Source organism: Trachemys scripta, chromosome 4 (genome assembly GCF_013100865.1).
Source record: "Trachemys scripta elegans isolate TJP31775 chromosome 4, CAS_Tse_1.0, whole genome shotgun sequence".
Classification (NCBI taxonomy): Eukaryota; Metazoa; Chordata; order Testudines; family Emydidae; genus Trachemys; species Trachemys scripta.
Window position 1 is genome coordinate 106799524 of NC_048301.1, and position 25477 is coordinate 106825000.

The following is a 25477-nucleotide window of genomic DNA, read 5'->3' on the forward strand; positions in this document are numbered from 1 at the left end:
ATAAATCAAAGACTTTAATGTCTTCAGTTCTGTCCTCCCCGAAGGCAAGCAAGTTGCTTGTCCCTGCAGGTCTTTCTCCATAAGAAACAAAGAGCCAAAATCAGAGGCAATATGTGATGTTGGTGTAAATTAGACTCACTTAAAACTCCCTTACACTTTTGGGACCAAGTTCAGAGATGATGGCTTCAATTTTCTAATGTGCTACAGCTATTCTGCTCTGCTCTGGCAGTACAGTGCAGGATCAGGTACCTAAAAGATTCCTCCTTCATAGGGAAATACCCAGATGGTGTAGAGCCATTGTAATAGCTGCCATGCCAACCCCCAACCCTGGCCCCCAGCACAGGGGTGTGACCAGAGAAAAGGGAAGGTGGCCATGGTGTGTCTGTGTCCTGCTAACACAGGCTACTGGAACAGTCCTTGGCATAGTTTGGAGCAGCCTGAAGGCTGCTCTAATTTTTGCTGGAGAATCAAACCTGGAGCCCAATTAGCACTCAGTAATCAGCAGGCTCTGCTAGGGCCAGCCACTGGCTAGCTGGAGATGGAGAACATTTATTCTCTTTAGAATCTTATTCCTCACCGATGTCCGTGGCATCTGAGTGCCTTGCAGAATTAGGAAATCAACTAAAAAATTAGCTTTGCTTCCATGATCAGGGCCACCCAGCCCTAGTCCAAATTAGGGCTGCAAAAGTACAGCCCTGATTTACCCCAGCACTGGAGGATCCTTCAGGGCAGGCCTGTTACCTATCTAGAAACAAAAGCACTCTGGCTTCTCAGGACATGACAGAACAATAGCCATCACAAACCTCCACAAACAATTCAAAGGCTGCTTTCATGTAACCTGCAGGATGCTGGTATTGGTAAGGACACCAGTCACCTGAAGGTTGTGTAGGTCTGGAGACAGTCTCCAATGGCAGACATGGATGCTGTGCTTACTTTGCAAGGCCACCTCCCAGGTGATCAGCCCCAAGTTGTGGGTTCTTTCTGCAGCAGCACCTGATGCCAGACCACAGAAACCTAGAGCCAGACAAGGAGTGGAGAGTGCACTTTAGGAGTCAGCAACATCAACAGCTGCTACAGGGACCAGATCCTCCACTGACTGATGTCACTGGAGTGATGCTGATTTAGACCAGCCAAGGATCTGGCCCAAAATCCTGTCCTCTTAGTATTTGGCATGGCAGATCAGTAAAGGAGGATATGATATTTAACTGTTCTGTTTTAAATTCTCTCACTTATCATTTACAATGATCTGACTCCTTAAACTGTTTACTGTGAGATTTTCAAAAGTGCCTATGGGGGTTAGGAGGACAAATTCCATTGACCTATGTTCCTGATTCCCTTTGGTTACAATAAGAACTACTAGTGTAAACCCACTGAGGTCAACAGAGCTGCACCAGGAAAACATGTGGCCAGATGGCTTTCTCCACAGCAGAGCAGGCAGAGTGAACTGTTTTAACATTCGGGATTTTATTGCTCTGTACCTCTGTTTTTCTAGCACAGGGATTTTTTTAATTATTATAATTAAGAATTATTCATATTATGGAGGCCCTTAGCAGCCCCAGCCAAGATGGGGGCCCCATTGTGCTAGGCACTACATGCACCGAGAGTAAGAGTGTATTCAGTGTTCCCCACAGTTTTTGCCAAGATGCGGTTTGACACCTGGCCAATTCCGTCTTCTCCCAATAGAAGCCCTGGCTGGCAAAGGCAGGCAGAGGTGCTCCACGGCATCAGGGTAAAACTCACCTAAGGTCTTAATCTAAAACAAAGAACCCCTTAAAAATCCCCAGAATGAATGGCCCCTTGAAATGCAAACTCAAGGACCAGGAGAGATATGTCCCCGAGGACGCAGCACTGCACCCTTAGCAGTTTTCTCTCTAGTCTGAGCTAACCCAGGTGTCTTTCCTCATTCAGATGCAAGCAGGTGAGCTGATGGAGTGAGACTGGTCTGTACTGAAGCACCAGCTAGAGGGTCTCAGGTGTGTGCAGGGAATCCCGGCCAGTGCTGTTTTGTCAGCTAAAACAGCTGATTTTTGTTTTTAAGCAGAAGCTACCGTGGGAGGGAATCCACTTCCCAGCATGTTTTGAGGGAGGCTTTTCCCTGCCCAACCTCTCAGTATTTCCCACCAAGCCCCCAACTTTCCTGGTCCACACGATCCACCTCACCACAGCAATAATGAAGCTTGTCTACAGCGTTGAAGCAGCCCTCGGCCACATTTTTCACCGGGGCTATGGACTGAATAGCACAGTGCGCCCCACTGCACTCCCACAGAGAGGGGGCTTCTCACGCTCAATAAGAGGAAGGCTCAGAAGTACTAGAGGAGCCTGTCAGTGTCTATATGCTGCAATCAAGGGGAGTTAATCCGTGTTAAATACAGCAGCAACATCCAACCAGGCAGGGAGAGCACACCGTAATGGACACACACCAAGCTCACTGGCTGTGAAGTGGCTCCTAGAACTGAGGGTGGGATCTTTGCAGGAGGTCTGTCTAACTAGGTACATAGCCCCATGACCATTGTGTCAAAGTGGGTGCCCCACAGCACTCCTGGGATGTGGGGCAGCCCTGGTATTCCCATTGAGAGATTAGGTGACATGCCTAAAGTCCACTGGAAGCCTGTAGCAGAGCAGAGAATTTAACCCAGGGCTCCAGTGCCTTGACTGCAAGTCTGTCCTTCTTCCCCTCAATTTGAAGATCAGACTCCTTGACATCACGTCTTTCCCTAGCCTGCCATGTCTCAGCATCTTTGGCGTGTGCAAAAATCTTGCCAGTCCATTGAACTGCATTGTTGTTATTGTGCAGGTTTGTGTCAAAGGAAGTGTCGCTACTGCATTATTTTCAGTCGCATGTATTTCTCTCTCCTAGTCATGGTGGAAATAACCCACTCCATGTATCCGTACATCGCCAGTATCCCCCTCCTCACCCGAGGCCAGGCTGTTTCCAGATCCCCACCCACCCTGCCTTAGGTATACATGTCTCTGCGTCAACTCCCAACCACAAAATTTAGCACAAAGACATGTTCCCCGCAGTTCCCTCCACTGGCTCGAAGCAGAGGATATTTATGCTGGAGATAGATTGTAGGTTCTGGGGCTCTCAAAGTTCTTGTCATTAGCCTAAGGTGCCATATGCATGAGTGACCAGTTCCCAACATGGCCTGAGGAACTTGGTTCTTGCTCACTTATATTTTGGCTACAAATCTAATCGATACAGATTCTTCATAGCAAAATCCCCCCAACTCTCCCAGCCCGGGCACTTCTTGCCTTTCCTTGGCACTCCAGACCATCCATCCAAGCATGCCCATTGTCTCAGGTTCTTTATGATCCCAAGTGGAGAGAGAGAGAGATAGAAGCCTCCCTTTATTTGCCAGGCAGAGGCAGCTTGAAGTGGGATTTCAGCCCCAGGGCATTGTCCACTTCTTCTACCGGCTGCAGGTTGTGCCACTGGGCGATGGGTCGGCGGGGATTGGCCAGCATGTCTGACCAGTGGCGCAGCTGGTTGCCCGTGGCTCTGCAGCCCAGGAACACCTTGCCGATCTGTTGGTTCTTGGTCACCTTGTCATGATCCCAGACCGAAATCACCAAGTCGATGTTCTGGAGGGAAGGCACAAATGGAACAGGTGAGAGAGAGAAGGAAGGAGGGGATGCATGGAAAGGGAGAATAAAGACAATAGGGGGCAGATAGAAAAGGAAGCAGAAGAAGCGGGTGGACAAAAGGATTCAGAGGAAAAGAAAATGAGGGAGCATGGCTAGAGAGAGAAGGGTGATTTTCCCATAGGGATGCCGTTGTAAAATGTTTTAATCCCTTGTCTCTGTGAGGGGTATGTTCTCTGTCTCCTAAAATGTACCACTAGCCCCTGAGCATGTTGACTGGGGCTGCCTATGGAGAGGCATGTAGGCCTCTGCAGGAGTGTGTATAAAATCAGTCAGGGAAGGGTTAAGTGGCTACTGTAGAGCAGATGCAGCTGGGTTTGTTAACCCTACATGCTTAGTGGCCCTGTATAAAAGGAGGAAGAAGCCAGCCATGACTGGGGATGGGCTGATTGGACAGACTGACTGACTGGCATGCATCCCCACCTCTTCTTGAAAACAAAGTCTGAACTTTTATTTGGGATTTGGCTTATCCCCTGGAAAGGGAAGGGCTTGGCGGTTTGGCTGGGAGGGTCATGGTCACACCATGGAGAGGGAGAACCCACTCTGGGATGCTCCCCATTCCTTTCCATTACGTCCTGACCACTCCCCTGCTCCCATCTGTGCTACAGAAAAGTGTGAGAAATACAGTATCTGGGTCTGCAATGAAAAATGCAATCAGCAAGGTCCCCTACACGTCCCCAGTGTAAATCCAGGGTGACGGATTTCCTCTGAGGATGACAACATCAGCCAAGAGGAGGCAGCACCTGAAAGCCACTCACCCCCCCTGGCCCCACTCAAACCCTTCACCTCCCTGAGTTCCAAACTCCATGTCTGTCTGTATTGCAGGAGACCCCTGTATTGTAGGAGACACCACTTCATTTCCCTTAGCCTGGCAGAACAACAGAGCAAGGCTAAGCCACCATCACAATGGCAGCTCATGGCACCAACAGGACTATTTTTTTTGTTAGCACTCTCAGTTATAGCAGCCACTTCACAGCCAGTGACCTTGGGTTCATTGCTAGCAGTGCGTGTCTGTTACCGAATGCTCTCCCTGGCTGGGGAAACCTACCTGGATCTGGTTGAAAGACACGTCAAAAGTAAACGCCTCATTGAAGTAGGGGCTTAAAGTGCTCTTCTTCACACCTGTCTTCTTCTTCTTCCATTTCTTCTTGTTCAAGATAAGCTGCACTTTGACGAAGGGGTCTGAGAAACAAAGAGAACGTAGGAAGGAGTGGAGGGCATGGCCAACCAGTATCATTAATGCTATCCCTTGGCGCAAAGATCTCCGCAGCTCGCCCATGAAACAGCTTCGTGGAACATTGGCTTTCAGAATTCTGCTAGCTTTCCTGGGAACTGGCCTCTGCATGGCTTTGCCAATGCACCTCGGTCCTGATCTAGAGGGCCCACTGCTGTTGTAGCCCACGGCCTTGCCAGTGCACCTCGGCCCTGACCTGCAGAAACCCCTGCTTTCCCAGCCCTGGGCTTCCCCCACAATTCAGCTAATCAACCTCAGTCCTGATCTGTGATATCTCCTGCAATTCCACACAGCTCTGCCAATGCACCTGAATCCCAACTTGCAGCCCTTCCTGCTACTCCTCACAATGGTTGTGATGGGGCAAAATGAGGAAGAGGGATAGACGCAAAGGAGAGGCATAGGGCATGGGGCTTCTAACCTCATATGCTAGGGGGTTCCTAGTTTAAACACAGCCCTATACACACAGAGGAGGTCTATCCTGAGCCCTTTCCACCCACAGACACAAAGTCCCCACACACACTGTTTGGGGGCCCCCAGAGCCCTTCTCCTGAAGACAAACGCAGAAGTTGCCTATTGTACAAGCTTTTGCCAAACTGTGTTACAGATCTATGTTTGCAGTGTTGTTGTAGCCATGTTGGTCCTAGGATATTAGAGAGACAAGGTGGGTGACCTTTTTCATCAGCAGAAGTGGATCCAATAAAAAAATATTACCTCACCCCTTATCTCTCTTGCAAATATATGGTGTTGGAAACTGGAACTAGACAATCAAACTCATTCTTCCCCATCACCTGAGGCTGAATTTGAATCCACAACTCATACTGTTGGTGCCTTCTGTATTTCTGTCTGTCTTATCTCCACTCCCATTATAGCAATAGGAGTCAAGCCTGAATTGTGCTGGGGCAGAGAGAGACCTGTGTTTAAGGAGAACCTGTCTAGTTGGAGCTTATCTGTCAATGCAGCATCATGGTGTGTCCTTCCTTGTGTGCCCCACACTCCCGAATCCCACACTGTACAATCATTGTGGGCCCTTCCTCCTTACCTGATAATCCACTTGAGTCCATCCTCTTGAGCTTCTTGGCTTCCAAGATCACCACAGTGAGCTTGCTGGTGCTGGGGATGTATCGGAGTGAGAAACAGATCTCCCCAAGGCGCTCTTGCTGTTAGAAACACAAAGTCAAAAGAGAAGTGATCAGTGAATGCTTGATGACAAGATCAGAGCAATATAGCCAACCCAGCCAATGCCAGGGGCCAGTGGGCCTCTATGGACTAGGGTTAGCCTTTGGGCCAGTAGGACTCCAAGGGTAGGGATAGGGTTACCAAGGGTAGGGATCTCCAGGGTAGGGTAAGGTCTGTGGCCAGTAGGGAACTTCAAGGTAGGCTTAGAGTTACAAAGGGTAAGCTTCTCTGGACTAGGATTATGCATGAGGCTGGTAGGGCTTCCCAGAGTAGAGTTAGGGTTACTAAGGTTCACTAGCTAGGATCAGATCTGGGTCCAGTAGCACTGCCCAAGCTAGTGTTAGTTTTACCAAAGGTGGAGCCCTCTTGGGTCAGGTTAGGTCTGGGGCTGGTCAGACTCCACAGGCTACGGTTAGGGTTACTAAGGGTGGGCCTTTCCAGGCTAGTGTTATGCCTGGGACAGGTAGGGCTCCCTGAGCTAGGGTGAGAGTTACTAATTGTAGGGCTCCCCAGGCTAGGGTTAGGGTTTCTAAAAGTAGGCCTCTCCAGGCTACGGTTAAGGTTACTGAGAGTAGGGCTCCCTAGGGTAGAGTAAGGTTATTAAGGGTAGGCTTTTCTGGGCTAGGGTTTGGCCTGGGGCTCGTAGGGATTCCCACGTTAAAGTTAGGGATACTAAGGGTAGGGGTCCCTGGTATCAGGTTAAGATTCCCCAGGCTAGGGTTAGCATTACTAAGGGGAGGGGCCCCCAGGGCTAGGATTAGTGATACTAAAGGGAGGAATCCCCCCGGGCCAGTGTTCCGTTCCTAAGGGGAGACTAGGGATAGGCCTCAGGGTGGTAGGGCTTCCGTTGTCCCCTGTCCAGGGTTAGGGTGACTAAGGCTAGTGCTCTCCATCACTGCCTCTGCTGCACCTGTCCTGTGGATACACAAAGGAACTGGCCTGTGAATGCAACATCTTATTCCTGCATTTAATCAATTCTCCTAGAAGGATGCCACAGGACATGACCACAACAGTAAGGACACAGGTTACATCTCACACTCAGGGGGGTTAGAAGTGGGAGAAAACTTCCAAATTTGAAATTTCAAACAAAAATTTTTGGTTGAAATTGCATAAAACGAATGGGTGAAAATGTGAAAACGTTTGTTTAAATGATGTCCCGTTTTCTGATCTGCTCTAGTGTGGAATGATAGCCTCATACGTTGCAAGTCACAGTTCATCAAAGGCCACGTTCCTCTGGGGGCAAAGTTCGTTGAAAATGTTGTCTCTTTTTTGTTGAAATTTTGATGAAATTGCCTATTTTTCAACACTTTGACCAGCTATACAGGTTGAAAAGTGGGACAATATTTTCATGGAAATGTCATTGAAAATACTGTCCCAGTTTTTTGTTGAAATGTTGACAAATTTGCAAATTTTTGATCGGATCTGCTACTCACTTCATTGTGGATTTTTATCAGGTGAATAAATAATTTACAATTAATCTTGTATTCACTGAATTTTACCTTCCCGCCCCCCCCCATTTGCAAATAATCTTCAGACACACCAAGAAACTGTCCAGTTTTATAACTAGACAAAATTAATAGCAAACTTCTAGTTGTTAATTAGGAGTATTACAACCAAAGCTACAAACTATAGTTCATGCTGTAACTGATGGGACTCATTTGCATAACTTATGTAACTATTTTATGTAACTCTAATTACATAAGTGGTATAATTTACAGTGAATAACCAGCATGGCATGAATTTTGAACTGTAGATTTGACTGTCATCTTCAACATTTGCATTTCACACTGTTTTGGTTAGTAGCATTTCATCCAACCAGAGAATAGAAACAATTCCACATGACTAGACAGCATTGCCAATTCTTGTGATTTATATTATGAGTCTCATAATATTTGGTGCTTTTCTTAAAACCCCAGCTCCTGGACTTCTGTCATTATAAGAGAATTTCCATTTTCAAACAAACAACTTTTTAAAAGTACAGGTCTAGTCTTCTGGCCCTCATGACTATAGAGGAAAGCTTGAAAATGTGAGCCTTAATGGCTCAAAAAGCAAGACAAATAAAAAGAACCCAATGTTTATTATTTTGAAAAATCTCATGATTTTGAAGTCAGGCCATGAATGATGGTGGGGGCGGGGTTGCTGACTCATGACTTTTGACTGCTTGGCTTAGCCATCCTGCTTCTGTAACCAACCATCTCAGCAGAAGTTGCAGTTCTCTGGTTATATATCAATCAGAGCAACTCAACGTTTGTTTTTGGCAAATATTCCAGCTACAAATGTGCTTTTCCTACTCCTTTGGGGGAGGAGCGAGTTATTTCACCCAGGCTCATGGAGCAGTTTACTACCCACAATCCCGGCCATCCATTCCGGCTTCTCCCACTCTTCACCCCTTTCCATCCCTTCCTCACTTATTGGCTCATTGCAAGGCATGCGGAGGGAGTAGCCTCTGCTCTCCTCGCCATGTCTGGAGGGGAAATCTGAGCAACCAGGCAGGCTTTGCGCCCCTGTGCAATTGAGTAAGGGCTGCAACAGTCCTAGCCCGGGGGACTTCAGCAGAAGTACTTACTGATGAGGGAAGTGCTGCTCAACACGAGTGAAAGTGGTGGAATCAAGACTTCCATGGGGAGATCTGTGAGATATTTTGCCACTGGTTCGGTTTCCCTTTGCCCACTTGCTGCTCCCCTCATTCCAGGGTTTGCCTTGGATACCTACCTCCATCTTACTGGCAGCGGTGAGCTCTTGCCACTGCTCAATCACATGCTGCAGATCAAAGTCGCCCAGAGGCAGCCGGACCTCGCCGATGATGTCGTGTTTGGCAAAGCGGTTGAAGTCGTAGATCTGCATCACCAGGGTGGACTCGGACATCTCCGCCTGGGGAATCTGTCCGGGAGGAGACGAGAAAGGAATTGCAGTGTGGGAGTTAACAATACCACTGTCGTGCTCTTCTGTTGGAGCTCCGTCTCGTGAGTCTGGGGCAGCAGAGATGTAACAGAGCTTCCCTCACTCCATTGCCACTCCATTTCCCCTTGCGCTGAAGGCACATCTGGGCCTGGGCAGGCCCTCCTCCTCTCCCAAAGTGAGAGTCAGCCTCCATGGTCATTCAGCGCTAGGATTCCCAACACGCTACTCTGCTGGCCTGAAGCCCTGAGCAGGAAGGACCCCTGGGTCCTGGAAACCAAAGGAAGGAGAGAAGATTTGTTGCTGGGATCATTTGCAGGAGGGACCACTGAGAGGTGACAAGTTCCCATTTCCCACTCAGACTCAGCAGAAGAAACTGGCAGGACACAGCTGTGTTTGTACAAGAGACCAAAGCTTTACTCCTGCAGGTGTGTGTGTGTATGGTGCTGCACAACCGGGAGAGCAAACTGATTGTGCTGCAGCACACACATGAGTGAGGGATTCAGGGAGGGCAATGGAGGGGAGTGTGAGAGAGCACTATTAGTAGCACCCTGGTTGCTGCAACACAGGGAAAAGTACAGGCTTCATTAAAGCCAATTTGTCAGTTTCTGCTGGGGATTAATGACCCTTGGGTGGTAATTGCTGGACTAAGGAGGTAATTTGGCTCAGTAACAGGGAAGATGTAAGTGGGAGGAACAGGAGCTAGGGGGAAGCTCAGAGGGTGAGCCTGAGCTGAGGAGAGATGGTTGTGTAGAAGTCTCCTCTCACTGTATAAGCCTGCAATGCATTCAGTTATACTGTGTAAGTGAAGAATAAATAGCCACGTGGTAAAAGGGTAACAATCTGGTGTGTGTTGGTGGTTAAGAGAGCCAGAAACAGACCAGGCAGTGTGGCACACTGGATAGTGACAGAGCCGCCCAGTGACGGGGGAAAAGGTGTAAGTATAAATGTAAGAAAATCTCAGACCCTCTTTCTTTATTCTCAAGAATACAGGGCATAAAAGGGGGACATGTGGATAAGAATGGATGGGCCTGAGGAGAAATCTGTCTTCTGCGTCTCTCCTCCTTGGCCCTATTCCTGCCACAAAGCAGAAGGATTTTGCTCTCACTAACAGGATCATGTCCTCCTCCTGCTCACTTGTTTGCCTTGCTCTCGTACATGCCACACTCTGTATCTGCGCTGTGCAGGATCAGCACTAGCTATTTGATGTCTGCTCTCAGCTCACAAGCAGTGAGTCAAGAGCAACGTACAGCAGCAATGTGGATGAGAGGGAGTAGCTGAGAGCGTTTCTCACCTGGAAGGTGAAGGTCTCATTGAAGACAGGGTTCAACGTCTTCCGGTAAACCTTGCTTTCATACTTCTTCCTCATATCAGATGTTAGGTAGACAATAACGTATGGGTCAGAGGTCCCCCCGCTGTCCATGGCCTTTAAATCTGCTGCCTGCTTCACTCCAACCTTCATCTGAAAAATATCAACAGCAAAAGGTTATTCCATGTAAGGAAGGAGAGCTGGCTCGGCTTTGCAACTTTCCAGGTGGCTGTAGGCAAAGTCTGTTGCAACTGGACACAGAAAAGCACGGCTGGGGTGCTTTTTGTTGGGGTGCTGATCAGTGGCCAAGAAGGCAGAAGGGACCCTGATGGCCAACTGGCGGGCTAGGACCTATTTAGTATCTGCAGCTGTGCCCACAGCTTTAGGGGAGGAACTGGAGCTGTGTGCACAGCAGAGGATCAGCATGCTGACTGGCTGGTGTGGGCATGGAAAATGTGATGGGCAAGGGGAAAAGATGCAGAGCTGGCTCTGAAACAGGGCCGGCTCCAGCTTTTTTGCCGCCCCAAGCGGCGAAGGAAAAAAAAAAAGGGAAAACCCGATTGAGCTGCTGCCGAAGTGCCGCCAAAGAAGAAGAAGGGGAATGAAGGACCCGCTGCCGAATTGCCACCGGAGACCCGGACGTGCCACCCCAATACTGGACGGAGTGCCGGCTCTTTCTATTGGCCGCCCCAGGCACCAGCTTCCTTCGCTGGTGCCTGGAGCCGGCCCTGCTCTGAAAGGAGAGGGTTTGGAATGCGGTGAAGGAGGAGAATCTGACCATGCAAAAAAAAGGCATTTCCTGCCACTTCCATCAGTACTAGGTAGCTCATCCTACCTCCTGGCTACGGAAGTTATACTCCAGGGAATACTGCAGCCTTCCTCGCTTCTCGTTCTCGAGTCCAGACTCCAAATCTTCCATATCTGGCTGGACCTACAGCAAGAAAGCAGCAGAATGTCTTCCAAAATAATAATGCTAATGAAGGTTCAAGACTGGGATCTTTGGGATTTCTCCATGGCTGGAGACTAGGGGCAACAATGCAGTTCTCTAACCATGTCCCCATATTCCAGAGATGATGCTGCCAGCCCAAGCTGCTTGCTCCTTCCTGAACAGATAAGAGTGAACCCCAAGCTCATTACACTGTACTGCAATGTGCTGCAGTCCTGGAGGTCACTGTTGTGAAGTCATGTTTAGATTGTGACAAATGATGAAAGGATCCCTATTACATTCTGGGAATATGAATCTGAAGACCGGCCACACTGAAGTGAACCAAGCAAACAAAAATCAGGACAGCCTCAGGATTATGCAAGGCTCCATCAATAAGCCCCCGTAGTCCAAAAAGGGACACTGGTATGTCTTATTCTGCCACACTACACATAGATCTCTCTCGTGCTGGCTGCTCCCAGACTCAAAGACAGACTGCATCCTGTACTTCCATTTTTCTTCCTCTGTTTCCATATCTGATTAATTTGGAGCTCATGAAAATGGGTAACTCATAGCACTAACTAGAACCATAAAGTCATCAGACAGACAGGTGCTGGGGAAGTTCTCCATACACATCTGTGCTAAACCATCCTCATTCTGGCCTGCAGCACACATTGCTAATTTAGCTTGAGGTCGTTTCTGAACAGAAGCTGCCCCAGTTGGGGATTGGTCCTGCTTTGAGCAGGGGGTTGGACTAGATGACCTCCTGAGGTCCCTTCCAACCCTGATATTCTATGATTCTATGATTCCATGGCAAAACCCGTAAGTTCTTGGCTCTCCAGCCTTGTCACTCAGCTCAGTAGAACATGCTGCTGCTTCTGAGTGCATCTACCAGCTGTGGAGTAAGGCGGAGGAGGGGCAATGGGAGGAGCATACCAGGCTGGCAGTGGTCGAGCCATTGATGTTTTGCAAGTTGAGTTTCTCCTTCTTCTTGTGCTTCTTCTTACAACAGCAGCACTTGATGATGCAGATGAGGAAGAGGATGAGGAGAAGGCCTGCCGCGACTGCAATGGCGATGAGGGCCCATTTGGGTACTGTTGCACCGTTTTGGAAACAGAGAAATAAATGGGGTTAGATCACTTTTTATGGCATGCCTGTCTAGATAATCCCTGTTTCTAGGGAGAGAATGTTATCAGGACTCCTGAGTTATCATCTGAGCCCTGGGCATATCACTTAAGGCCCAAATGGTGGACTTTAGGCACCTACATCCACATTTAGGCACCTAAATAAAAGTGGTCTGATTTTCAGAGATGTTGAGCTTTTGCAACTCCCCCTGACCTAACTCAGAGCTGTGTGTGATCAGCACTTCTGAAAATGAGGCCACTCTGACTGACGTGCTGGAATATGGATTAATGAATTGTCCAACGCTTGGCACACCCATCTGAAAAGTCTGGCCTTATCTTCCCTGTGCCTAAGATCCTAGCTGTCGGGATGGGGAGGCGGGGAATAACCCCATGGAGATGGATTAAGTGTCACATCCTGCACAAACACTGCCATGTCCTTTAAATCCCACCTGCTTACATCCCGGCAGGTTCCTTTATGTGCTTCCTGATCATCATGGGCTTGGAAGAGAATAAGAAGTAGTAAAGGGGTTGTGAATTCAGATCCGGCAGTGATATATGTTATGTTCCCAGCCATCATTAAATGATGTCAAGTATCAGGGGGTAGCCAGGGGGTAGCCAGGGGGTAGCCGTGTTAGTCTGTATCTACAAAAACAACAAAGAGTCTGGTGGCACCTTAAAGACTAACAGATTTATTTGGGCATAAGCTTTCGTGAGTAAAAACCTCCGAAGAAGTGAGGTTTTTACTCACGAAAGCTTATGCCCAAATTAAATGATGTGTCATTTTGGTGGCAGAGGTGCCTCTGTTTGAGGAATCAGTGCAGGTCAGCGTGACAGAACCAGCATTGTAGCTGTGGGAATTCATATTTATTTACAGGTTAATATGTGGGCTCCCAGATGAGCTATATCTGTTCTTTGTTCTGAAGATTGGCTTTGCTAAGCTCTTGTACTCATGGTCGCGTTTCGCCTGCAGTTCTGCAGCAATTGAACTGGCCTGGGAGTTCACTCCCTTGATGCAGGAATTTGCCGCAAAATACAAACTTTCACTTTGGAAAAAAAATGTTCATGGCTGAAAAAACTAAAGGTACAGAACATAACCGGATGTAACCGCTGCACTATTGCCTCCAGGAGTCCGGAGACAGCCTGGAACAATCGCTCTCCGACAGCCATGAACCACTGTGTTCATCTCACTAGACTGTTAGATCTGAAACCTAAAGATACCAGTTTCCATGGCCGCATTGTTCACTCTTTCCTGGCTGATCGTTCTATCAGAAACATCCAGCTAAACACCTCCTCCTGCCACCCCAAAATAAACACTATGCTGATTGTACGAGTCATTTTTAGATTTAAGAGCTACCTACATTTTAAAAATGTATCAGAAACTGCCACTGGAGTGCAGCACAATCCAGGAATCAGGCCACAGAATTTCAGGCCCTCCCTTGGCCAAGCCCCTGGCACCATGCTTATACCGTACAGCTGAACACAACCTTAAACTGTGGTGCCACTAGGTGGCGCTGTCATTTCCTAAATCTCCCCTTTCTTCGTTGCTCTTTCTAAGGTGCCCAGTGGCTATGGGAGCCCCCATTCGAACTTGGTCCTAAGGACATCACATCAAGTCATCCTGTCTTTGAGTTTTCACTTCAGGTCACCATGAAGTGGAGCTGGAGGGGTGAAAAAGGCAAAGGAGCTGGTTGGGAGAAGGGACCACTAGGCTCTGAGGCCAGGAGCAGTGTCCTCAGTCTGCAGGGTTCACCTCCCTCCCTCCCTGGCTGCTGCTGGCAGAGGTTCGGGGGAGCTGAGGGTTTTAAAGCTTATAGGGGCAGCCATGGAGCTTTGGCTGGTGGCAGCCATCTGTGAGATCAAGGGTAAGTCCAAGAGGAAGCATGGTTGACTCACGATGAATTCAGCAAATAAATTAATCCCTGATGAACCCAACACTTGTGCCCACTCTGCCACCTTTAATTTACTCACAAGGTATTTTGTTAATAATGCCATCGATGAAGCCAGGCTTGGCAGTAGTCAGAGCAGCGGTTGTCGTGAGGGCACTGGGGGCAGTAGTGATGTCTGAACTCATTTTGTTAGCCATGAGTAGGTGTGGGCAACCTGAAGAAACAAACACGATAAATGGGAAATTAATTTCCTTTGCACTGTTTGTCTCTCCAATCCCGGACTCCAGTAAGAGTAAATACATATAATACATGAAACAAACATAGTAAAATATGAGTAGCTTGGACCAGATCGCCTCTGTAATAACGTGTTAATTTGCATTATAATATTCAACCACTAGGTGTCTCTGTGTGCTGGACAGAATTCCAGACAGGTTGTAGTCCCTGATAAGCAACAGAGACAAAGCTGGGACTCAAGCTATGCGGAAGTCTGTTTGATTGTGTCTGTCATCTGTGCTTTTCTTTAATAAATGCCTCCTATTTAAGAAATACTGTGATTCTATGTAATGTGACAGTCGTCTCCTGCAGAGAAACTACTGGGAAAGGGACAGGGAGGATGAAAGCTCCATTCACCCTCATGGCGCTTACCTGCAACCATCGCCTCAGGTGGGAGAGATTTGAGGAGCTGGAGGTGTAGGAGTTCATGCTCCCTCCCAACCCTACAAATGTCAAGGATCCAGGAGGAAAGGAACTTCCTTCTCCACAGAAACAGGAGCCATTTGGCACTGACCTCTCCCTGTGGCAGCATGGCTGGAGCAGGAGTTGCGCTTGCATTGGCTGGATCCCCTGACTCAGTAGCAGCCTCAGAGGGGACCCGCAGTTGGTAATAGATGATCCCACAGAGAGCAGTTTCTCTCCTGCTCCATTCTCTTTCTTCCCCAGCCCTGCTCCTGAATTCCATTCATGGGGCAAATGAATATCCACATGAAGCAATGGTGGGGAAGATAGTGGAAAGTCAGTGATCCATGCATGGAGTGCCCAACTCTGCATAGAGAATCATGGGCCCCTTGCATTTATAGGGTACCCATATGTCCCTAAGGATTCCAACATGTTTGGGAGGTGTTACAAACCACACAGACAGACCTCTGTTTTCACTCACTGAAATGCAACCCCCTCTGGGGTGGAACGTAAAAGAGGATTAGAAGCAGGCTGTAACTCCACACTGCAGTTGAGCACAGGAAGTGGAGAACACTGTGTCCAACTGAAACTACAGCACGTTAGTAAACTTGGAGCACACTAGACACTAAGAACTGCATCATAATACACCATCTTCGTTATGATGCTGTGCAGGATCTGGGAGCATCCAGCCCTGAGACATGACTGCATCTTCACCTCTGCTATGTTAATCACAGCCTCCAGCACTGGGATAGCATCTCATTACCTTTATAGAAGTGCACCATAGCATCTAGTATTGGATCCTTAAACTCTAGGCCATGACTGCATTACCGCTGTTCTATGAGAGCATTGCATCTGGCACCCACCAGCATGGAGACACAGTCATATGGCCAGTGGGACATTACAGCATGGACAGGTGGAAAGAAAGAAGAGTTGTGTCATCCATGAATGTCCAGGAACCACACATCAGCCTTTTTTTCAGAATTAACAGGAAGAAATTTATTATTAAACGAATCAACAAGGAGAAGAGAGGTTTGGGATATGTGTACGTGAGGGTGCTAACAATGGTACAGGCCCCATTACTCAGCTGAGCAGTAACTCACACAACTAGTCCCATTGACTTCAATTATTTATATGACTATAGCACCTAGAGGCGCCACCAAGATCAGGGCCTCGTGCTAGGCCTTTTACATACACAGAGTGAGAGACAGTCCCAAGCCCAAACACCTTACAGTCTAAATAGACAAAACAGACAAAGAATGGGAGAAACAGAAGCACAGAGAAGAAAAGTGACACACTTTTCCTGTCTCCTGGGCCAGTGCAATAGCTATTTGACCATACTGTCTCCCCTGGGGGTAACCATGAATAATAGCTCAGCGTTGTGCACAAAGGGGTCACAATCTGGCCTAATGTTGTCTGAGTGGGAAGCAAAAGGAAAAATTGCTGTGATAGTGAGTCAGCAATCAGAGAAGTCCTTAGTAGGGACTTCAGCAGAAGGCAGTGTGTGCTAGTGGATGGAGCACTGGACTGGGAGTCAGGAGACCTGGTCTATTCCTGGCTCTGCTACTGCCCTGCTGGGTGACATTGGGCAAGTTACTTCATCTCTGTGCCTCAGTTTCACCATCTGGAAAAGGGGGATAATGATTCTGACCTTTGTAAAGTGCTTTGAGATCTGCTGCTGAAAAGCTCTAGGTATTATTAGTATTATTACTAGGAATGTTTACACAATTACAATATACAAGGCCCTTCTCCCAAGGAAGAGTGCGCAACACCCGTCCATGAACATGCTGGGTGTTGGCCAGTCAATAATCAAAGCCAGGTGTGTGGATCTCCTCCCTGGAATAATATTACTCAATGCCACGCCAGACTGATGTGATGGACACTGCAAAGTATGTGCCTATTTACCTTGGCTCCCAGCAGCCACTTGCTGAATGTGAGCATGTCTGCATTTAATGAGAAAATGCAAGTGTATATTGCCTACCACACTGCCACTCAGCAAAGAGACAAGTCATGGGTAGAGAATATTCCTAAAGAGAAACTTCCCTTGGCTGAGTTTTGGTGAGAATGTTTCATAACAGTAATAAATGCACACAGAGCTTTTTGTTTTCAAAGTGATTCACAAACCTCAACTAAGGATTTAATTAAATTCAAGGCTATTATAACTTGCAGCATAGTAGTATCTAGAGGCCCCAACTGAGATCAGAGTTCTGCTAACACTGAGCACTTTTGAAAATCCCATGTAAATTTCCAAACATCCGGCGGGCAGAACAAAGAACGGACTCTATTCAGTGCTGAAGAAAGGCATTTTAGAATCCCGAGCACACATTTGTCTGAACTAAAATTACTCCAAAGCAGCCATTAGAAAGTACTTTAATTAATTTTGTTTTAACTTCAGTGAAAAAACTCTCTTTAATTTAAATATTCCCCTGCAGTTACAGCGACCCTAACCGGCTGCTAGTGCTGTGAATTAGAAAGTGAAAACTGTAAACAAAAGTGAAAGTAACCTGTGCAGTTATGTCCCTCTAAGCTTCATGAAATGCAAAAAGAGAATCCATAAAAATGGTGCAAAGCAAATTAGATTTTTAATGGTCTTGCACTTTTAATAATCCAATATGGTGTGTTCAGTACCCCAGGTAAAGAACATTGGGTTTCTAATTGTGTGCATTTCCCCCCTGAAACTGTGTGTAAACTGTCAGATTAGAAATATATTCCCATTCACACTTTCTATAGTGCAGGAATTTCTACTGCCTTTGCCGCATAATAGACGTCTATAGTGATGCCCAAATTTCTGAACTGTGCTCAGACCACGCATCCAGACGAGGGAACAAAAATGCCACGTACACCCCTATGCCTAAGGCAGCAAGATACTGGGTCCAGGTATTGTAGAGATATGTTTATGAAAGATTGTGATTTGGAGATGCTCTCTCATAAGCGATAGTGTTGTGAGTGTGGGAATTTGGAGATGTACCTAGGGAGGGTGGCAGGGACCACATGGCTGTGGGCCGCAGCTCACTACAGAAGCTCTCCAGTTTGTTTTATTAAAGTTTTATTCCTTTCTCATTCACTGGCTTGTTATTTAATGAACCCCAAGATTGTTACAGGCATGTAGTAGTAAGCAAGGTTATTTGCCTGCGTACTCCCTCGTGGAGCAAGGAAGGGTGAGGAACAAGCATAACCTTGGCTCCAACTCCCTACTCATTGAGCCAGCTTGGGGTAAGTAGGACTTTACTGATGGTAAGGTAAATTCCTACTCCTGGAGAGCAAGAAGGAAGCATTGGAACTCAAAGGGGAGTCTCTGAGGCAAAATGGCTCCTGGGGCTACTCCCTGGTTGATGCAGCTTTGGCCTCACCCCTTGCTCAGGGCTGTGTGCTTGAGTCACAATCTAACCCTAGGAATATACAAGTTGTGGGACAATAAGCTGGTTCCTCCTATACACATGGAACAAATGGATCTTTGGCATGTGCCACGCCCTCGAGATAGCTACGGCGAACAAACAGTGATAACTCTCCGCTGGCATCCGGAACAGAGCGTCAGGAAAAATGGCCCACTGCACTGAATGATGTGGATTTTATCAAATTCATAGTATCCAGTTCATGCACAAACAGGCACACACAAATGCCAGCATGCACAAGGACAGGCATGTGATCAGAGACTCAGAGATACTTACTCTAGATGTAAACATGCACCCACACGGACCTACACACGTATGCACATATTGTATATACTGAATGTACACATACAGACATGCATATAGTAAGAATAGACACTTAACTACTGTCACACAAGCACATATCAATATAGACATACACTTACAAATACATTCACACGTAATGGATAGCTACAAATCCACACACACATGCTCTATACATACATACACACACACACCACACACACACACACACACAGGGCCTAGTTCTCATTTATATTGTGGCCCCTTTATATTGCTCTGGCAGCAAAGAGGGGCCGTAAAGTCAGAGTACATTACATCACTGCCAGAGTGGTTTAAAAGGGCCTGTGTGTATATGAGAATCAGGCTCATGGTCTGCATCTATGCACTGCCACGTTCACCAGGCAGACTGTCTTACTGTTTATTGGCAGGAGCCTTAGAAATGGGAAGGAGGGAAGGAAAACTCATGCTCAAATGGCTGAGGCTCAATGGTAGAAAACAATAAAGTAAGAGAAGGAAGAGACCACAGATACTTCTGTATCATCATTCACCAGATCTCAAAGCATGATATAAAATTAGCTCTACGACACTCCTTTGAGGGAGCTAAAGGATCTCATCCTCCACCTCTGGGGTGGAAATACGGCAGCTGCTAAACAGCACACAACAACACTACCAGGGCCGGCTCCAGGCACCAGCCGAGCAAACTGGTGCTTGGGGCAGCAGCTTGTAGGAGGCGGCATTCTGCCCAATCCTAGGGCGGCACGGCCGCTTTTGTTTTGTTTTGTTTTGTTTTTGGGGGGGGGGGGGGTGTTGTTGTTGTTCTGCTCCAGCCGCCCTGTAGGGGGCATCGGCATGGAGGACGGGAGTGCCCTGCAGCAAGCCCAGCAGGGCAGCCCGCGTCTTTCCCTCCCAGCCGACCGGAGCAGTGCGGGGCCCTCCCGGCAGGGGGCACAGTAGGAGGGGCCGCGTTGCAGCACCCCGCTGAAGCCCTGGCCACCCCCCTTTTCTCTCTCCCCGCTCCCTCCCACTCCCCCGCTAGCCGGGGCACATCTGCAGGGAAGGGAGTCCCCCTGCACCCGCACTCCGGCTGCGCCGCAGGGTTTTTGGGTTTTTTTTGCTTTGCTGTTCCAGCCGCTGCAGGTTTTTTTGTTTTGGTTTTTTTGGGGTTTTTTTGCTTGGGGCGGCCAGAAAGCCAGAGCCGGCCCTGAACACTACACAACAGTTTAGGATAGGAGGTGAAGAACAAGGTATCCAACTGAAACCGCAAGGGGATTTGGTAAGGACAGCAGGGACTAACACCCCTGCTCATTCTAAAAATGCCACAGAAGTTTTAATGCGTTGGCTGCAGGACAGTACTGAGATTCAGGGGAAGGGCTGTGTGGGGAACTTGCTGGCTCCCCTGTTGTTATCCTTTTTCACCTTTCCTTCTCTAGCACCCAACTCCTCCAGGCCCGGGACAGCTTTCTTCCGAGGACCACACTTCATCTACCACGAATGCAACATTTATGCCTGGCTACACACCCTCGAGTGACGTTCAGCCCGAGAATGGGTGTGAGCCTGTCGCAGATTAACGTGTGGGTGTGTGTACACACAAAGGTGGGAACCAGGTGTCCGCAGCAGCTCTTTCCCTGCCTGTTAATTGCCTGGCAACGCTCCTGCTTTACTAGGTGTTGTTAAAGGTCAGAGATTAGTGTCCCAAGGCCACCTCCCCAAGAAGTCTCTCCAGGCACCTAATTACTAAACATTGCAGAAAATTGGTTTCTGGTGCTATTCTCCTCCCAACACCTTCTGTAACCCAAGGGCTCTATTAACATTATGGGTCAGCTCCTCCGCTGGTGTCAATTAGCATCACACCACTGACATGAGTGGAGAGATGCTGACTTTTATATACAGGGACAGCTCCTCAATTGGTGTCAGCCCATCAACATTCCCTTCGATGGTGCTCTGCTAATTAGCACAGCTGAGGGCCTGTCCCTATATATAGAAAGCCGGTGATGGGCTGTCTTGTGTTTGATAGCTAGGATACCAGGTTGATTTTCTGAGGCTTAACATCGATCAAAAACAGCTAGTCACATGTTGTCAATCTGTGTGTGTAATGGGGCAGGGATTAGCCCTGGTGCATTAGCAGAGCTGGTCAGCTTTCTCAATTTCCCCTCAAGCAGGAAGAACTGAGAAGCAAGACATTTTAGCTACCTTTTACTTCTCTGCTCCCTCTTTATGCTTCAAATCCCAGGGCCCCATTCTTTTTCCACCGCATCTGAGCAACTGCCACTGACTTCAGTCCCAGTTACTGCTATTAGGTGAAAGAAATATCCTGCCCCAGTATTTTCCACTGCAATACTCTTTCTGCAGGAGAAAGTTAGTACAGAGCTGGAGGGGTTCTGCTGTTCTGGTAGAAAGAAGGGATAAATCTCTGAGCTTTATAAGGCAGTCGCAGGCCCTTCCATCCTGGCTTGTTTGTATGGGAGGATCTCTGGGGATGGGGAACGCTGCTATCCAGTTGGAAGTGTTCATTTGAGCTATGGTTGTTCCAGTTTAGGTTGGTCGTGTGGAAGACAGTGGTTACGGTGGAAGGAAGCAGAAAGCTGTGCAATATGGATCACTGATGGTGGTGCCAGAGCTTTTTATACCTAGGCCATCTTGGTAGATTGTAGGTTCACATTAGGGGGGTCTTTCACATCCTTTAATATAACAGGGGCGGACCCACAAGAAGTGCAGGTGCAGTTAGCTCTGAGATTTTGATGGGGAGGGACTGCTCTCCCCCCAACAAAGTTGAGTTCCAAAGAGATCTAGAGATTGGATGGTGCAATATTGGTATTGGTGCAAATACATACTAAACCAGATCCTCAGCTGGTGTAAATCAGTAGCTTTTCAATGGACCTCCAGGGAGCTATGCTGATTTACATCAGCTGAGGGGCTGGCCCAGGGTAAATATCGGATACCCTATCCAGTCAGGTGAACAAGTAGGAGCGAGCAAACATCAGCCCATCAAGGAAGATTCTTTTCCCCAAAAACCACACAAGCAAATAAATACTTAAAGATAGTTTTTGACTGGCTAGTAACTAAAGATGAGTGAATACTGCAAAATATTTTCTGCTAATATTTTCTCAACTATTTGCACTCATTTCAGCTAACGCTGCAGGCTTTTCTGTGTTTATTTTCCATGAATAGTCTAACAAATGAGTTTCCTGGGTGGTCTTGCATTTGAGGCTCTGGATGATGACCCAGGATATCTTGGGTCAGTTCTCCTCTCTGCCACAGACCTCCTGTGTGACCTTGAGCAAGTCATTCAATCTCTCTCAGTCTCAGGTCCCAGTCTGTAACAGAGACAATCATTCTCTCTTTCTCCCACATGTTGTCTGACTTGTCTATTAGATTGTAAGCTCTTTGCGCAGGGTCTGTCTCGTATGTACTTGTACAACACCTACCTTTATGGGGTCTCTATCTCAGAGCTACTGTAATACAAATAATTAACAATTATGATCCTGGCAAAGTTTCTGGTGAAACAGGGAATGTTAAGCAAAAAAATTGAAGAATATTTACTGAAATCAAACTAAGAATTCACAGTTATGTGCATTTGTACAATACAATCCAAGCATAGGCATAGTATGATTCCTATATTTGGGAGGGCAGGGGGCTTATTACTATTAATATTAGGTATAGGTCTAACTTCCAGATTTATCAATTTAGTGGTATTTAAATTACAGTGTACTTAATGAGTGAGTCAGGGCGGAGATGGCACTCTCTCCCCAAGCTCCGCTGTGTGGGGCTGGCCAGCCCGAGCAGCCCTGTCGTGCGGGGCTGGCCTGAGCCATCTGGTGTCGCCGCTCACCCCCCACCCCCAACGTTCTTCCGTGCCCTCCTACAGAGGGCTCGCCCCACAGTTTGAAAACCTCTGGTATACAGTTTGGGGGGCAACACCTCTACATGCCCCCCCCTCCCCAATCTCAGCCCATGAATCTGAGTAGGTAACAGGAAAGTACTATGTGTCCAGTCCGGGAAGAATGAATTTGAAGATTGAACACTTGCAATAAAACTGCTCACGAAAACTGGAGAAAATCACAATTTGTTTGTGGAGCATTCACAAACAGAAAAAAATCAGAGAATTATGTGGCCTAAATGCTTCATTAGGCATTAATGGCCAAGTTGTACGAGTAACTAAAGAGTATCGGTCGGATTTTCTCTGATTTGAGCAGGTTGCTTCCTGCCATGATATAATGGAGTAGATCCCCTGGCAAGACTAGCAAATAGAAGCCCCCTATGGGTTTTCATTCTCCATAGACAGGCCCCGAACCTTCTGCACCTTCCAGCTGATTTGTGCTGCTCTGGCAGTTCAAAGCAGCCCTAAAGCTGGCTTAACTGGTTACTTGAAGACTTCTCTTGTCTACAGGGGATCTTCAGGGGGCAAGTTGCCATAACAATTCGTACACTGCCCCCACTTCTGGTCATGTGGAAAAGGAGGCATAGTCCTGGTGTCCCTATCCCACAGTGATCCCCAGGTGCTGGAATGGCCCCTTAGCACCATGGGTAGATGGTGTAAATCGAAGCCACCTTCAGACTGCTGTAGCTTGCTCTTATGGACGTCTTCACCCACTTCCACTCTCCCTGAGTTGTGCTGTGTGTATTATGGGCCCACCCAAGGATTTGGCCCAGAATCTTTGCTTTCAATGACCAGATTGTCAGCTGGTGAAAAATGGGGTAGTTCTAATCTGTAGCTATGCTGATTTATGCCCGGGCAGAATCTGGCCCCATGATATATAAAATATGCAGTGACACATAAAAGGTCATGTCATAGCACATATTTCTGAAATCTTTCCTCAAATGGCTAACTTTATACTAGACTTTATACAACTTCCCTCAATAGTTTGCATAGAAGTCAAGCGTGGAACTGATTTCCTTTCCCCAAATCTCCTCTCCCCTCAACCCCATCAGGCAGTATGCTGCATGCTAGATAGTTATTGGCCTGCCAGTCGGCGAGATGGCTGCATTTCAACAGAGCTGTATGTATTTTGTCTGTAAAGAACTTTGGGTCCCATCAAGATGGAAGGTGCTACACCATCGTTGTACAACAGTACTATTTGCTTTGCAGTGCATTTGATCAGAGACAGAATAAATATACAGGAAATACCTTTATTCTGACCACCAAAGTTGGACAATGAACAATTCTGCTTATTCTGTGGGTGACTGCAGTAAACAATAGAGCTGAAACTAGCAAAAATCCATATTTGCCCACTAGCCTTTGAACGCTTAACATTCTGCAGACAAGCCCCTCCAGCCATCCCCTAATGGGCAGGAAATGAATGCTGTGCACAAGAATGAATATACCGAAGCCACCGGGCACTAAGCTGATTGTACAGAATAAAACTTGGCTTCGTTCTGGGATTTCCCAGGAGAGAGATACTCATTATCACTGAGGGAGATACATCTGAGCTTGAGGGCAGACTGGGATCTAGGTTACAGCTCCTATAGAAGTCAATGGGGTTGCACACAGAGTGGAATTTGGCCAGTCATTTTGTATCAGATAAGCAAGTAGGGGCTATATAAGGGGAAGGAAACCACTTACCTCTTTGTTTCCAGCCTCCCTTTTTCCCACCTTAGCAGCAGCTGAGCCCTTCTCCTGGGTCTATTGATTCCTCTCCCTACCTCAGAATCTGAAAAGGACCCATTGTTGTGGGGCCCATTAGCCCTCAGCTCAGCACACAGAGCTGGTGGCTCACAGCAGGGATCACCGTGTCTCTGTACAGTGCAGCCCAAACAGGAAATTCTTCTTTGCGAGCTGAGAAACTAGACCGATTGGAAAGGCTCTAGGAAGCCCCACCTCAGGCATTAACCTATTCACCTGCACACAAAAAAAGCCACTGAGGGAACTCCCAGTGGGACCAGGAAGCAAAATCAAGAGACTCTCTCTGCCTGGGCACAAGCTAACAGGCTGAAGAAACTGGAGGCAACAGGTATTGTTACTCTGCTGCTTGTTTGCATCAGGGGGACAGCAACCTCTGAAGTGGGAAGCTTAATTAAATTTGGTGTTAATGATCTTCCTTATTTTGACCCACCTCAGCACACTTGACACCCCCACCTTCTGTTAAAGCCACTTGCTATAGGCTTCTCCTCACTGGGGAAGTTTGGAGCAGGAGTCATTGGTAGCTACCCCACAGCCAGCATTTCTACACCACTGTGTACAACAGGGGTGGGCAAACTACGGCCTGCGACCCGGATTCGGCCCACCAGCCATTTTAATCCATCCCTCAAGCTCCCACTGGGGAGCAGGGTCTGAGACTTGCCCCACTCCGGCGCTCCAATCGGGGAGCAGGGTCGGAGGCTGCTCCGCACGGCTCCCGGAAGCAGCGGCATGTCTCCCCTACAGCTCCTATGCTTGGGGCAGCCAGGGGGCTCCGCTCCACACGCTGTCCCTGCCCCTAGTGCCGCCCCCACAGCTCCCATTGTCTAGGGTTACCATACGTCCTGTTTTTCCCGGACATGTCCGGCTTTTCGGCAATCAAACCCCCGTCCGGGGGGAATTGCCAAAAAGCCGAACATGTCCGGAAAAAATACCGGCCGGGCACTTCCTCTCCCGCGGCTGCTCTGCTCCTCCCCGGACTCAGACTTCGGCTCTGTTTAAGAGCCAAGCTGCCCGAGCACTACCAGCTTTGGGCAGCCCCCGTGCCTCCAGACCCTGCACCGCCAGAGCAAAGCAGCTGGAGCCGGGGAGGAGAAGTGCCCAGCCAGCGGCTCGGGGTCCGGAGGCAAGGGGGGCTACCTGAAGCCAGTAGTGCTGGCTTGGGCAGCTTGGCTCTTAAACAGAGCTGAAGTCTGAGTCCGGGGAGGAGCAGAGCAGCTGGAGCCGGGGAGGAGAAGTGTCCGGCCGGGGGCGCAGGGTCCGGAGGCATAGGGGCTGCCCGAAGCCCGAGTGCTACCAGCTTCATGGTTTTCCGGGCAGCCTCCAGAC

General features: G+C 48.1%; 1 protein-coding gene across 1 annotated transcript; it reads right to left on the reverse strand.

Annotated features, from left to right (window-relative positions):
- On the reverse strand, positions 1–24284 carry SYT8 (synaptotagmin 8). The gene is made up of 9 exons (XM_034770444.1): positions 24095–24284; positions 14274–14405; positions 12118–12275; positions 11095–11190; positions 10245–10412; positions 8765–8932; positions 5916–6033; positions 4691–4824; positions 1–3582 (listed from the first exon to the last, which is right to left on the reverse strand). The coding sequence occupies exons 2-9, from the start codon at positions 14386–14388 to the stop codon at positions 3349–3351; spliced, it is 1191 nt and encodes a 396-aa protein (XP_034626335.1). The 5' UTR covers positions 14389–14405; positions 24095–24284; the 3' UTR covers positions 1–3348.
- Between the last annotated feature and the right edge of the window lie 1193 nt (positions 24285–25477).